The 14,614-nt window shown below is 38.2% G+C and overlaps 1 protein-coding gene across 1 annotated transcript in view; it reads left to right on the top strand.

Moving 5' to 3' along the window:
* The first annotated feature begins 841 nt into the window (after positions 1-841).
* Positions 842-14,614, top strand: part of TSPAN12 (tetraspanin 12) — a 738,019-nt gene continuing 724,246 nt past the window's right edge. The window contains exons 1-2 of the mRNA XM_044088738.1: positions 842-973; positions 2,017-2,188. Coding sequence (XP_043944673.1) covers positions 2,123-2,188 — 66 coding nt within the window. The 5' untranslated portion in view covers positions 842-973; positions 2,017-2,122. The remainder of the gene's footprint in view (positions 974-2,016; positions 2,189-14,614) is intronic.

The raw sequence follows: 14,614 nt of genomic DNA, 5'->3' as shown, positions 1-14,614 counted from the left end.
AAAAATAATACAAAACTATAAAATAGCCTATACATAAAAACACCCAAATATATACTTACTTAGTTTTTAAGGGCAATATAATATAAAATAAATAAAAAAAAAATATATAAAAAAATAAAGATATAAATTACAAAAGTAAATGAAATGTGTAAACAACAAAAAAAAAAAAAAAGAAAAAAAAGTGTCTAAATACATCTCTTGGTCAATACTTTACATCTCTTCTCTTCTTAAGTGGTTTATACTGTATCTTAGTCCATGCTAATACTGGCAAATTTGGGGAAAATGTGGTGCAACACAGTTAATAAATAAAAGCAATAATTAGAGTTATACACTTATTTTACTTAAGGAACACACACGGTGCTTTATTTTTTCTTATTCTGTCTTAGTAATACTTAGATTTTAATTCCCTAATTGTTTCAATATTTGCCCCTGCATCTGAGGGACGAGGGACCTCTCAACTGTCCAGATTTCTGAAGAATGTCCAAATTATTGCCTAATAGTTTTAGTCTATTCCTCGTAAAAGCTGTGGTTTTCTGACAAATTACTGAGGACTGAAGTCACTAAATAATGACATACATTTACGTTTCAGAGTTCATATCTTTCAAAAATGCATGCTAACACAAATCCAATTATTCTATCGACTGTCTAAGATTATAAGAGCAATATTTAAAATCTGCTCCTATTATTTTAGGCTTTGCTAAAATGTCTTGCTCTAAGAGGTTAAGAGGTAGGGTAAGAGGGTGAGCGCTACGTGCTCGTGTACCTCGTGCTTCAAGACTGACAGTGGAATCTCCTTAGGAGCGCTCGTGCGCTGTACTGTAAATTCTAAGCATGCGCACTGGCACGGGTAAGAATCTGCTTGGTGGAGCACTCGAGCAGCTCGTGGGAAATGTTTTGCCAGCAGCAAGCACAGTAAATGCTGGGCTATTCTGTTTTAGGCTGACCGTCCCAGATGAGAACCAAGACCTAACAGGTAAGACCTCAGGGCTGCAGAAAGACAGACTGTTGTGCTGTCAGACGTAGAGTCGTTTGGTGGTGACAGCTCGCACAAGGTCTGGCTGTGCTGGTAAGAAGTTTTAGGATGAGCATGAGAAGTTAGTATCACTGATGGCCTTCTTTATGTCCTGGGAACTCTGCCGTTGTAAAGTTTATTTTCTGTCAGGTCTTGGGGTAATAGTGTGTTCATGTCCCGTTAACCAGCTCTTGCATAATTCATGGATGTTGCAGTGCATTAGGAGAGTGGGCAATTCATATCCATGTGGATTATTTTGGAATCATATATGACACTTACTAAGTTTACTGTGATTTTTATAGCACATTAAATAGGCACCCCCCCCCACTCCCCACCATTAATTATTCTTTAAACCGTGCTGATCGGTCCAATCCAGTTAAACTTTATTTCTGTGGACCGGAACTGTAGCTGGATAACAAAAAAAGAAAAGTAACTTAGTCTAAACTGCAAACGTTGGAGAACAGTCCGTTATGAGTATTTGTTTCAGTATCCCGGTAGTAGCTTAGAATAGAAGTTCCTGAGAATGGGCTGTACCTGCTCTCGTGTCAGGTGGGGTTTGGGTCAGTGTCTCTGTAACAGGTTAATCTTGCACTAGCTGCAGCACGGCGTCTGCTAGGGCTGGTTAATAATTCTACTGGTAGTCGCTTTGCTTCAACTAGTCAGAATGAGTAGTTACTAACCAGCTGAAATCCGATGACAAGTAATGACAAGTCTTGAAGCTGGGACGTGTCACCGAACTCCCCATCCTCGGAAAATAGTATCTGGAGTTCAACGAATTAAGAGGTACGGGGTACGTGCATGGGCATGCTTTTATATATTTTATTATACTTTGGGGGCTTGTTTTTGGCTTTTTTTTTAGCTGTAATAGTGTGCTTACTAGTGTATAAATAGTAAAGCAAGCACTGTGTCACTAAGCCATACTGTCCTCAAGTCAAGTACAGACACTGATTATGAGTCAAGGGGGAGTTCTACAAGTTAAACTACGACATTTTTTCCCATTACAGCTCCAAGCCTAGCCACAGTTTCTACAAAAGAAAACAGCTCAGCAGATGTCATTACTGTCTGCTGCGGTGGTGAAAGGATGGGTCTAAGGCGATATTTGCAAGCAAAATGGCCCGGGAGGATTCGGTGAAATGCCTTCGTTGCTTACTATACGGTCTCAACTTTCTCTTTTGGGTAAGTAACTGCAGACATGCAGGTATCATCTTTCCTTTCTTTTCTCATGGTGCATTTCCTACTATCCTACCTAATAAGCTATGCCGCTGATTGAAGCATGGCAGGGATTTGAAAGTAGAGAACTGAGAGCTGCACTTGTTGATGTGTTCATAATTTACCATCAAGTGCATTGGTATCTATTTCAGGATGAAGCTGTTCGCTGGCTGGACTAGAACACGCACTTTCTTGAAACCCTGCTTGGGTCTGTTTTTGTTTGTTCACTACAAGCGAAGCAATTCTTACGTCATTTTGAGTGTTCTTGGTGTTATGTTGTCTAGTGTTGCCTCAATTACGAATGTGTAAATCTGCAGAAATATTGTCAATGCTAACTTACTGTTTAAGGCTGTGAAATGGCAAAATGTCCTTTTCATTTTAGGGGTTCTTTGATTTGGACATAATTTCGGGAATAAGTTGGTAACTTACCTCTCAACTGAATTCATTTTACCTCTCAACTGTACAGATTTTTGCAGGATGTCCAGATTTAGGCCTCAGAATTTTGGTCTGTTTTTCATAAAATTGTGGTTTTCTGACAAATTACTGGTAAATCATTAACGCTAGAAGCTAGAAAATAATGACAGATATTTGAGTTTCAGATTTCATATCCTTCAAAAAATTATGCTAATACAAAACCTGTTATACTGTCAACTTCCTAAGTTTGTAAGAGCAACATTTAAACATTGTCCCTATTTTTGGGCCTTTGTCCCACTTTTATTTAAGACTTTGTCCAGATTTCTTGCTGTAAGAGGGTAAGAGGTATGAACTGTACAGATTTTTGCAGAATGCCCCATATTTTTGCTTTAGATATTTGGTGGTTTCCTCATAGTATCTGTGGTTTTCTGGGAAATCAGAGAATTGAAGTCACTAAATAATGACCAAATAATGAAATGTATTTGAGTTTCAAACTTCATATCTTTTGAGAAATGTATGTGAACACACATCCTGTTATTCTAGCAGCTTTTTAAATTTATAAGAGCAATATTTCAAACCTGTGTTTATTTTTGAGCCTTTGTCCCCCCATTATTTTAGTCTTTGTCCAAATTTCTTACTTAAAGAGGTTGAGAAGTGTAGTTGGTAATACTTTTAAGATTTTACGGTTCTATTTATTTAGCCTGTGAGTATTGCTTTACCTACACAATCCTGTAAACTATACAAAGTGATATAGGCTGACTATTGATATCGGTAGTTAAAACCCAAAAAAGTTCTTCCAACAGAATTTTTAGATGTTTAAGAAAATGTTGTAACAACTATGCACTACACAGTGTTGACAAAAAAAAATCAAACCCATCTTTGTATAGCCTAGTAGGTTATTCTAAGGGTTTCCACAGATTTCTAAAATGAAATATTTTTACACTGAAGTACAGATTTAATAGGACAGACCACACCTGCAAACAGTAGAAAGGACTGGATTTCAAGTTATCAGCCAAATAAAGGTTAGTTGTTGTAGATGTGTTTTCTGTTACAGTATTTGTCATAGAGTTTCAAATATAGAATCATAGCTTTTCTGTAACAGAGGTATAACTCTCAACTCTCCAGATTTATTGCCGGATGTCTAGCCTCATGTTTTTGGTCTGTTCCTGAAAACATTTGTGGTTTTCTGGCAAATCACTGAGGATGGAACTCACTAAATAATAACATACATTTGAATTTTTGATTTCATATCCATCAGAAAATGCATGGTAACACAAATCCTGTTATTGTAGCAATGTTGTATGTTTATAAGCATAATATTTAAAATCTGCCCCTATTTTGGGCCTTTGCCTCTCCATTATTTTAGGCTATTGTCCATATTTATTGCTGTGAGAGGTTGAGAAATACGAATAGAGGAAAAATAAAATAATTTCTTGGCCTAAAATTGCATGCCATTAGCAGTCTATATTTTTTAGGACACAACTGCCCTTTTAAAGGTCCCTCAAAGAGGAATAGGTGGTAAATGTAGCCCCCCCCCCGACCAGCCACACTCTCACTGTCTGCCTCATGTATGGTTGAAGTGTCATTGTTGTTCTGACCTGTACCTGTTCCATTGGCTGCATTTATTGGGTGTCTCATTTTTTGAAAATGCACTTTCTCTTACCCTGACTTGGACTGACTTGGAGAAAGCATTACATCAAGGATCAGCTCTGAGTCCTTTCTATTTTGCAGTGGTGATGGAGAGGGTGACAGATGAGATCAGACAGGAGGCCCTACAAGAGTGTAGTGAGACCAGCTATGTTATATGGGTTGGAAGAGGAATAGAGGAAGGCCTAAGATAAGGTTTATGGAGTGAGAGGAGGACACATGCAGGCGGGTGTGTGAGACAGAGAGAGATGCAGAGGATAGAAAAAGAAAGAGAGATGATCCGCTGTGGCGACCCCTAACGGGAAAAGCCAAAAGAGAATGATGAAATGCACTTTCTCTTACCCGACACCCCAGTCCATGTCTGTGCATATTTTCTGGTCTGTAATTTTTTTTTCTTTCTCTCTTTTTTTTAATAATAAACTTCCTTTCTGGTGTACAGGCTTTTTATATAGATGAGTTGGCATTTCAGAGATGAACTTGTTTGTTGAAGCTTGAAAATTGTTATAATTTTATGTTAAGCCAAAAGTTGATTATGTTTATACAGTGTAGTTAGGATCTGTGGAAGGGCTTGAAATATTTTCCATATTTTTTGTGGTATTTTTTCATTCTAGTTTAAAATTACAATGTCCCATGGGGCATGTGGTTTGAGTCAGGATTAGATACAAAATATCCTTGTTTGTTTTGCAGAGATATTTTGATGTTGGCTGTTTTTTTGTCTTATTTTATTTTGCATAAGTTATTATGAGATTTTAGTGAGTGCATATTTGTATTTGTGATTATGAAGTTAGAAAATTACTTGGTTTAGTGCAGTGCTTAATACGTGTGTAATTTAATATTTTAAAAGAACATATTTTAATGCATAGGCACAATTGCTTCAGCCCAGTTTAAAAGATGCCATGAGGCACAAGTTAGTGGACTGTTACTTATTCCTTCCACTTGGTTGTTGTCAGTGTTCTCACATGAGGGAAAGACTTGTTACACCCTATTGTTGTGTTTTCTGTGCTTCTCCATACTGCCTACTGAATGAAAGGAATTTTTGATTTTTAACAATTGGAGATTCATTTGACAGCAGTAATTGCAAAAGTATATGAATGGAAATGCTGCTGAGCATTAGATTATGTATGTCAAATGTAGGTAAGTTTCACAAGCATAGACTAATGCTAATCAATTTCTTTCTTTGAAATGGGTGGGTGGGTTAGGAGGTTGAGGCCTGTGACACTGAATGCTGCCCATAAACGAACAGGCAGTTGTGAGCTGCTAGCTTCCTGCATTGTCTGCGGCTGACTGTTTCGGATGTGGCTTATGAAAATGATTCTTTCTTCAAGTGATATTTTGATCCCAGCTGTCATTATTTCATCTTTTTAGCATTCAGACACACATTTTTGCCAGGTATATATGCTTTTCAAGTGTAAACAGCCAAACTGTAGTTTTATACCTGCTCACTATTGGGGTCCTCTGATTTACTTAATTATGTGCTGAGTGATGTCAAAATAATTTTTTTTACAATAGTGCTGTTCTTGCATTTTATGTTTTTGTAAGTGGGATTTCCAACACTGCTGAGCTATATTCTATGTTTTAACAACAGGATCTTAACCCCCCCCCCCCATATACTAGCTGTGCAAGCCCTGTGTGTATGAACAGACTGTTCAGTGGGAATTAATTTATTTATTTATTTGACATTTGTTAACCGGGTTAGTCTGACTGGGCAAGATGACTTTTTTTAGCAGAGACCCGAGGAGAAAATCTCCAATTACATAATAATCAATTCACTGATTAATACAAAAGCTTAAAGTAGTAGAACGATTGGTCTTTATACAAAGGAAGTAAGAAATATGTAACATTCAGAGTGACAGTAATTGCAATGTAAAACCTTAAGAGGAGATGGGGGTTAGAGGTAGAAGAAGAGGAGATTGACAGGAAGGACGTTAGATGTGAAGGAACATTTATCAAAAAATTGACTTAAATACATAGTTGAGGTAGAAAAAAGAAGAGAGGACCTTAGCTGTTGAGAGAGAGGCAAGGGAGAAGATCTTCAAGTGGGGTCACTGCAGGAGCAGATCCAAGAGGTATGCAGATATTCTTTTAAAGCTATTTTAAAGATGTGAGTATTATCAATTGTGCATAAGTGAAAAGGAAGCTTGTTCCAGGCAGAGGTGACAGAGTGGCTGTAGAGTATCTCACCAATGGATTTGTTAGGTTTGGAGATAGACAATAGGAGCACTTTCTGACTTACTGGATAATGTCTGCTGCTGTTGTTGATGACGACATTTGTCCCCTAACAATAACATTATTTCCTTTGTGCCTGTTTATCACGTGTGATCAGGGGACCTTTTCTTTTTCCATCTGTTATTAAATCCTGTTACTCTCACTGTAGCCGAGTATTTATGAAACTCAGATTGGTGATCGATTTTTTTAATGACAGGAGGTTTTACTAATTTCATGCAGACCAATTATGGTAGTTCTGTGATTTTCATCCTGTTTATTTTTTATTTTCCTGTTTCCATAATCCCACTAGACACAATTGCCTTTTTTAAGGGTGACCATTGTCTAGTTAAATGACTTGTGAAGGTCATTTAGTTGACAAGTGAAGGTGGAAGGAATCAAACCCTGCACCACAGGAATGGGAAACAGCTCATTAACTGCTCAGACCTCTGTGCTAAACCTTTGGATTTAATCTTCCAGCCATGCTTTTGCAGAGTATTGACAGACTGTGCAGCCATCCTATAATGTGAGAACACCCTCTCAGTTCTCTTTCTTTGTTGACAAGGTTGCCCTGATTAACTGTGAACATCGCCCAAATGGTTCCCTGTATGAAATCTATGGTTGTATTGTGGAGTTTCATGTTTTTTTCTGGATGTAATATTGTGTTGACTTTGATGGGACTATGAATGCTGCATTTTTTTAACCCTTCATCTCATCTGCTGCTGGTCGGATATCTAACCTGCACAGCTTTATATATCCTGTTTGGAATTTCTAGTTTCAGTTTGTTAATACACTGTGCAGTCATAATTATGAAATGGGGTTCTTAGGTTCATAGTTAAGTGCTAGGCAATCAGTCTGCAGATCATTACAAACCTAAGCAAAAAAACACCATCTAAAAGTTCCTACTAGGTTCAAGGAAGGCAAAGCACGATAGACGGGGGGGGTTGGCTGACTATCCAGGTTTACCTTGAAGTTGACAAGTACAGTCCATTTACATGTAGTGGACGTTTGTTCCAGAGGGGAGAGATGCACTGGGATATGAAACTATCATGCCAATCTGTCTTAAGTTATTTATCAGTTGTTGAAAGTGTAGTTCCTTTAACTGGGTATTTGAGGTACCATTTGTTCTGTAAAATCATAGGAAGTCAGAGAAAGTTGGATCTTTCATAGCTTGAAGAGCTTGACGCAGATTTTCCTGGTGGATTCTTTACCAGATTGAGCACTGAGACAGGGCTGCCAGTCTGTCATGTAAGATTTTTGAGGTTACTGATCTTTTTAGTAGGGAATTTTTGAGGTTTCTCAAGTAGAGAGATATGGTTAGACAAATACATGGCAAAAGGTGCATTGTATTCAATAATGGGTCTGATGAGATATGGCTAAAGAGGAATTAAGACTTTTTTGAATCTAGTACAGATGCTTTCAAAATTAGATGACCCATAAAAAAGGCTTTTCAAACTCCTACAGATACATGATTGTCAAATGCTAAGGAATTTATTTTGTTTATTTATTTAACATTTGTTTATGGGGAAAGTCTGACTGGGACAGAGCCCATTTTTAGTGGAGGCCCGGTGAGAAACACTCCAGATGCATGTCTTTGGAATGTGGGAGGAAACTGGAGCACCCAGAGGAAGCCCACACGAACACAGGGAGGACATACAGACTCCACACAGAAGGCACCCCAGCTGAGAATCGAACTGGAGAACCTCTTGCTGTGAAGTGACAACACTAACTGCTGCACCACTGCACTGCCCATAATTATCAACAATAGTGCTTGGATCCCTTACAAGTGTCTGACTTGAGAGGTGCGTCACCTATGTAGTGTATGAAAATGTTTTGTTTACCAGAATGAATTATGCACATTTTTTTACATTTAATTTGAAATCATTGCCTATACACTAATTGTTAACATGATCTAATCCATGTTGGAGGAATTGTCAGTCAGTGGAATAACAATGCCCAATTTACAGTAAGATGCAGACTTGCTTAAACATACACCATGGTGTTTCTTTCTTCACTTAGTAATATTAATCGACATGACTGGGAACCGTACAACCCAGTATCTAAACGTATTCTTGTAAGTTGCATTATTGAGAATGGGGTCTGGTTTAAGTGGTTATCGCATGAATAACCTCATGATGCCCTATGTGTTAACATTAGAGTTTTGCATCTGGATAATACTAAAACCAAATTCTGATGACCTCTTTGTAGTGAAAGATGAATGGCTGTGCTCATTTTGGTAATCAAATCCTAGTCCTAGAATTTCTTTCTTTCTTAACACTTGGGGCACACTTAGTAGATTGTTTCTCTCTAGAATTATTATAGGTACTACAAGGTGAATTAGTTTAGGCTATCTTGTGTCCACACTGTATATTCTTCCACTTAGGGAGGTCATTCGTGTTTGCTCAATCACTACTATGCTGGTGACCTTTGGGTTCTGATTTCTTTCTTCTGAGGGCTAGATGTTTGACTTTTTTTTCCTCTTGCATGACTATTTGGACTGTATCCTTCAGTGGTGTAATAAGTCACTCTGTGTTATTCCATTTGAAATTAAAACCCTGGCAGTGTGTTACACCATTTATCTCTTACAGGCTTCTTAGTTTTCTCTTAGGATTTGTTACAGTGGAAGTAATTGGCACTTGCATCAAAAGTACATGACCTTAGAGTATTTGTAAACAACATTCTGTCACTGGAGGTGACAGTTGACCTGACACCCTGACCCCATGTAAAAATGAGGAAAAAGAGGGCTGATGATGATGGTGATGATGGTGATGATACTGTTAGCACCTGCTGACTGTCAGTTAGTAAGGTGTCATGTTTCTGACCGCTGGAAGTCTATGCAACTGTCTGGAACTTTAGAGTCAAATATATTTCAAATGTGAGAACATCTTTTCAGCTGAACTACTAAAGCAGCCTTTTGCCTTAGCTGTTCAGTTAAAATATTTTTTTGCATTTAAACAACTTATTCAGCACTGAGCACCACAAATTCATCACTGAGATGAAGCTACAGTGAAACAAAATATGTGTGTGATCAGCCTATCAAGCACTGCAAACTTGAATGTGACATAGCAACCTACACAATCAGTGCTGCAGTTATGAAACAGTGACGTTATGAAAGAGTTAAGGACCGCATGATGGTTATTTTTGTTAAGTCTTTGCATTTTTTCCTAGGAATGTCTTAAAGACCTTGTATATTTCTTTCCATCTGCTGCCCTGATGCATGAACTGGTCACATCTTGTATGGATTAATTTTATGGCTTCTGTTTCAAATGCTGTGATACTGACCTTATCTACCTTTATTGTTTTCAGAATTCTGTAAGTCAGGAAGTTGATGAGAACATCACACTTTTATTACATAACCAATGTACTATGGCATGTGCTTAGATACCTGTGGTGATGAGGCTGATATTTAAAATCCTGGGACTTCTGTACCAGACTCTTAATTCGTTGGATCCTGTCTTCCTAAGATAGCCGCTAACATTCTACACTTGAGTTTGACCAGTCCTATCACTGTGAGGTGCAGCTAGGTATTTTCTGAGTGCAGGTGAGAATATGTGGCAGGCATTCTTTTGTATATCCTGTGCCTGTCCCATGAAATGCAGTGCCTTCTTGCCTTTGGACGTGTGATTCTGAGGCTTCATTGAGCTGGTTCCTGTTTGTTTAGGAGGATCTGTCTCAGTCTATGATGAAAATCTAACTTTTTTCAATTTCTGAACTGTTTAGTTTTATTTCATGCCAGAGCTCTGGTCTTTAAATTCAAAAGTAAAGAGAACAGATTTATCTCTTTCTCTCCTTGCAAGTAGAAGTACACATACTCTGCCTCAGACCTCAGTTGTCCCCACTTTTCCATCTTTTATTTTTCTCTGTCCTATTACTCTTGTTATTCTATGTGTATGCATCCTACTTTTTACTCTGAAATGATTATTTTACCATAAATTAACTTTTCTCTGCCTCTTTCCATCTTGTATCACTTGTCCAAACATGATAGCATTATGTGCCAATCTAGTTAGCTTTCATCTACTGCTCCCTTATACTAACTCCATTACTAAAGTGTTTTGTTTGCCCTCTTTGATCCTTTATCGTTTGCCGTTTAGATGATCATTACTCACATTTTGGATGACTGTTGTAATGCAGACACTTAGAAGAATTGTCTGTCTCACCTATAGCTATTGTATGAAGTAATAACATATAACAATAATTAATGTGCATTATTTTCAAGTTCAGTTGTTGTGCAATGTGCATTTGCATGAAGTATTCCTTGGTAAATATTCTTTAATATGCAGGGTTTTGTTATCTGTACATTTACAGATGCCTTGTGTATTGCTAATTTTGCTTATGTTCTCCTCTGCTTCATTCTACTTTGCACCTTAAGATCGTACATAGTATAGTTTTGCTCTGATTGTGTTTAGTATACTGATGCTTGTCTTTGTCTTTTGACTCTAATCATAGCTGAAAAGGTTCCTCAGACCAGTCCTGATTTCAGTTATCAAACAAATACAGTAAAATCAAATGATTCAGGTAGTTAAAATGCTTACAACATTTCAGTGCCAAATGTGTCATCCAGTGAGTGCTGATGTCTTCTTAGGACTCTAATTCTTTTGGTTACACTTTCCTATAAGGGGACATTTTCTGATATCATACTGTTGGTCATTTCGTAACTGGTATTTCTGCCCATTCTAATTTCTTGATACTTATTCTGGAACTCTTTAGCATGTCTGCCCTTAGAATGCATGGTGGGGATCTTTGGATTATTTGCTACCTCTGCCCATATTTAGTTAGTCTGTGTATGATCTGAGCTACGTTATGTTTCCGTCAGCCATCACAGGAATTTATGTCTGGTCCTTCTGCATACATCTGTTTGTCCTAGGTGCAGTTCTGGTAGCTTTTGCAACTCTTTCTGTCTTGTTGTTGTCTGAATTGTTCTTATAAATTTTTGTGTCCAATATTTTTTTCTAGGTCAACTAGTGCCCTAGGCAAACTGGCACAACAGCAGCCCCCCACACCCACCCCACCCTCGTCCCCCCCCCCCCCCTGCACCAAATAAATACTAGAAAAACACTCTTGCTAGATCGGTGTCCTAGGCGGCCGCCTAGTTGGCCTATGCCTAAGGCCGGCTATGATGATGGGTTGGGAGGTTGGCATAATGGTTGAAGTGTTTACTTTACAAACACAAGATGCAGGGCTTGATTCTCACATGGGATAATTGTCTAGGCTTAAAATGGCCCACAAGGGTAGTTAGCCTAGTACTAATATGTGAAGCCATGAACTATTGTGTTTCTAAGACTTGCATGGCCACATTAGGTTCCTCCCCTTTTTAAGCATCAGCTTTGCTATCTGATTGGTTCTGTACTATTTAATAATGTGTATCTAAGACTTGAAGTCACATGTTCAAAATTTCAATCCATTGAAAATGTCTGAGTTCTACAGATGGCGCCCGTGGACCATTTTTTTGAAGTAACTGATAGGGATGCTATGATATGCAGTCATTGCTTTGTTTACAGTTTTGCTACTATGCAGTCTGTTCAGTTTCAGACCATTAATTTTAAAATGTATCTGTTTCCATTTTTTTTTTAAGATCGGTGTTTCCAAAGTATAACCAAACAATCCATTTAACCTGTAGTGGTGAGCATAGAAAAAGGGAGAAATATGGTATGTCTACTACTAGTGAACTAGCCTTATTTGTTTGAATGCGCCAGTAAAGACTTAAAAAGTCATAAGTCATGTGCATTCAGAAACCATGTAGCTGAATCAGTGATATGTCCTTAAGGGGTTATTTGCATATATCTCATGGGCTCTGCTACTGGCGGTTTAAGGCATTATACAGTGAAGATTCCAGCTTAGCTGTGTATTGCTTGGCATTTTTACTAATTGTCTGTGTGACCTGTTTACTCTTTGGTTTGGATAAATTCAACTCACAGGACTGATCATGCAAAAGTATATGGTTAATACATACAGACAATATTATTATTATTTATGAAACATAGGGGAAATGTATTATTATCAGAAATTTGCAATATCATTTAACTATCGCCACAACTCTGTCACAACTCCTGAAGCAATTAGGCAAACAGACCTCTCAACCACTGCATTTACTGTCTGAAATAAAACTGAAAAACAGAATGAGAACCTGGAGAGAAACTTTTAGATAGACTATTATAACATGCACTAGAAGTTTAACAGTAATAGACAAAAATACCTTTGTGAGCAAGAACAGGCAGACTTGATTGCATTGGGTGGATACAATGCAGCCTGTCTCCATGAATAGTTGAGTACAAATTTGCACTCTTGTCTTGAATCCTTATTGTGGTAGATCTGTAGTCATTACAGGTTCAGCTTTATTGCATTGGAGTCTGTTTAGTACTAGCTGGCTGACTCTGACTGGTTCATTTGGTTCTCTTTTTTCCAGTAAACATCGTAATTAAATTATCACGTATGACCTAGGCAATCTTACATTTATATAAATGAAAAACAAATAACATTGACACCACTTTAGTTGCAAACATTATACATCACAAACACCATTGAAACAACTGTAGTTGCAAACATTATACATCACTTATAATCTATCCAGTCATTGTCAGTAAAGCATTATATGACTCGTTCAAATCTTGCCTCTTAAACCTTGTTCCTATATTGTTCCCACAATTCCCATTTTTTCCTATGTAGTTTGCTCCCTGTTTTTTAAAGATCCCAATTCCAGTTGTTTTATCTGTGCTACTAGATTCACTACTTCTAGTAAAGTTGGTCTAGACTTTGATTTCATTTTCTAGTAATTTGGTTTTTTGGCAGCCACCATAATAAGTCTCAGCAAAGCTTTACTATGTCTAGGCAATTCCGATTGTGTATCACAGCTCAAAAAAATCATATCCCCAGTCAATCCAGTCCGCTCACCCAGCATCATTCAGGTTGACAGTCATCAGGAAGTGATTGGATAATTCTGCTGTTTACTCTAACAGTGGTACTATCGTTTGTTTGTACCACGTAGGACAACAGTTCAGTACCTTTCTGCACTACAGCACCTGTTCCATCCCACTTTTTCTTTGTCTCTAATTTTAAGAGGAGTGGCCTAGTTGAAGGACAGGTATTGGATAAGTAGAATAACACTGGATGTAAAATGTTTTATATGAAACTTTGTGGTTAGTTTGTTGAACTGCATTGTACAGAATTACTATAGGTTCAAATTCTAACTCTAACATTGGCATGTCAGTCTGTAGTCTTAAAAGATTTACTACTGTAACACTGTGTGGATTACCCTTATATGAAATGAGAGATCTGTGAGAATCTATTTGTCTTGGTATACAAGTATGTCCTTAGTTTGTACTTTTCTAGCTCTATGATTTCCTTCAGGTTCTCATGCTGTCTTCAGGCTTCACCATTTGACTGCAGCTAGTGACATAGTATTGGTAAAGCTGTACTCATTAATGCCCACCCCTCCAGGCATGTCTAAAGGTCAGTTCCCTGTGCTTTCTCCTGTTAACCTGGTGAACTTGGGCATCCTGAGGCAATGTAGCAACTGTCTCATGTACACTGACAACCCTCTCCTCTTACTTCCCAACACTCAGACTTGCGAGAGATGCACTTATATATCCAAATTGGAAGCCACACACTCTCCAGCCAAGACCAGAATAGCTAGTCAAGAGGAGAAGGTCAACACTAGCACCACACCACATGGAACACATAGCCCTCCAGAACATACACCAGCACTGCCTTCACATAAAAACACAAACCACACACCCACCTTCGTGGAGGCTCTCAATAAAAATCTACCCAAACAGCAGAGACCTCCAAGGCAGAAATGCATTCGACCACCACAACACAGCACTAATCACAAGACACATAACTCTCCTAAACAGTGTGCCACTTAACCAAAGCCCCTAAGGCAAAACAGCATGCCCAACACACTGGTCATAGGTGACTCGATAGTGAGGCACACTAATGTCCCATTCACTAGGTTAAATAAGGACAAAGTAACAGTCAGCTGCCTGTCAGGTGCCAGGATCCGCCACATAATGCACACACTCAGGTCCCTTAACAACAAGTAGAAATATGACTCTGTCATTGTACATGTGGGTGTGAATGACCTGGGATGTACCTCCCTGGACTACATGAAAAGAGACATGGAGGAGCACTCGG

The sequence above is a fragment of the Protopterus annectens genome, chromosome 11.part0 (assembly GCF_019279795.1).
Source record: "Protopterus annectens isolate FY-2018-M chromosome 11.part0, PAN1.0, whole genome shotgun sequence".
In the NCBI taxonomy this organism is placed as follows: Eukaryota; Metazoa; Chordata; order Ceratodontiformes; family Protopteridae; genus Protopterus; species Protopterus annectens.
Note: the sequence above shows the minus strand (reverse complement) of the source record. Positions and strands in the feature narration are given on the sequence as shown.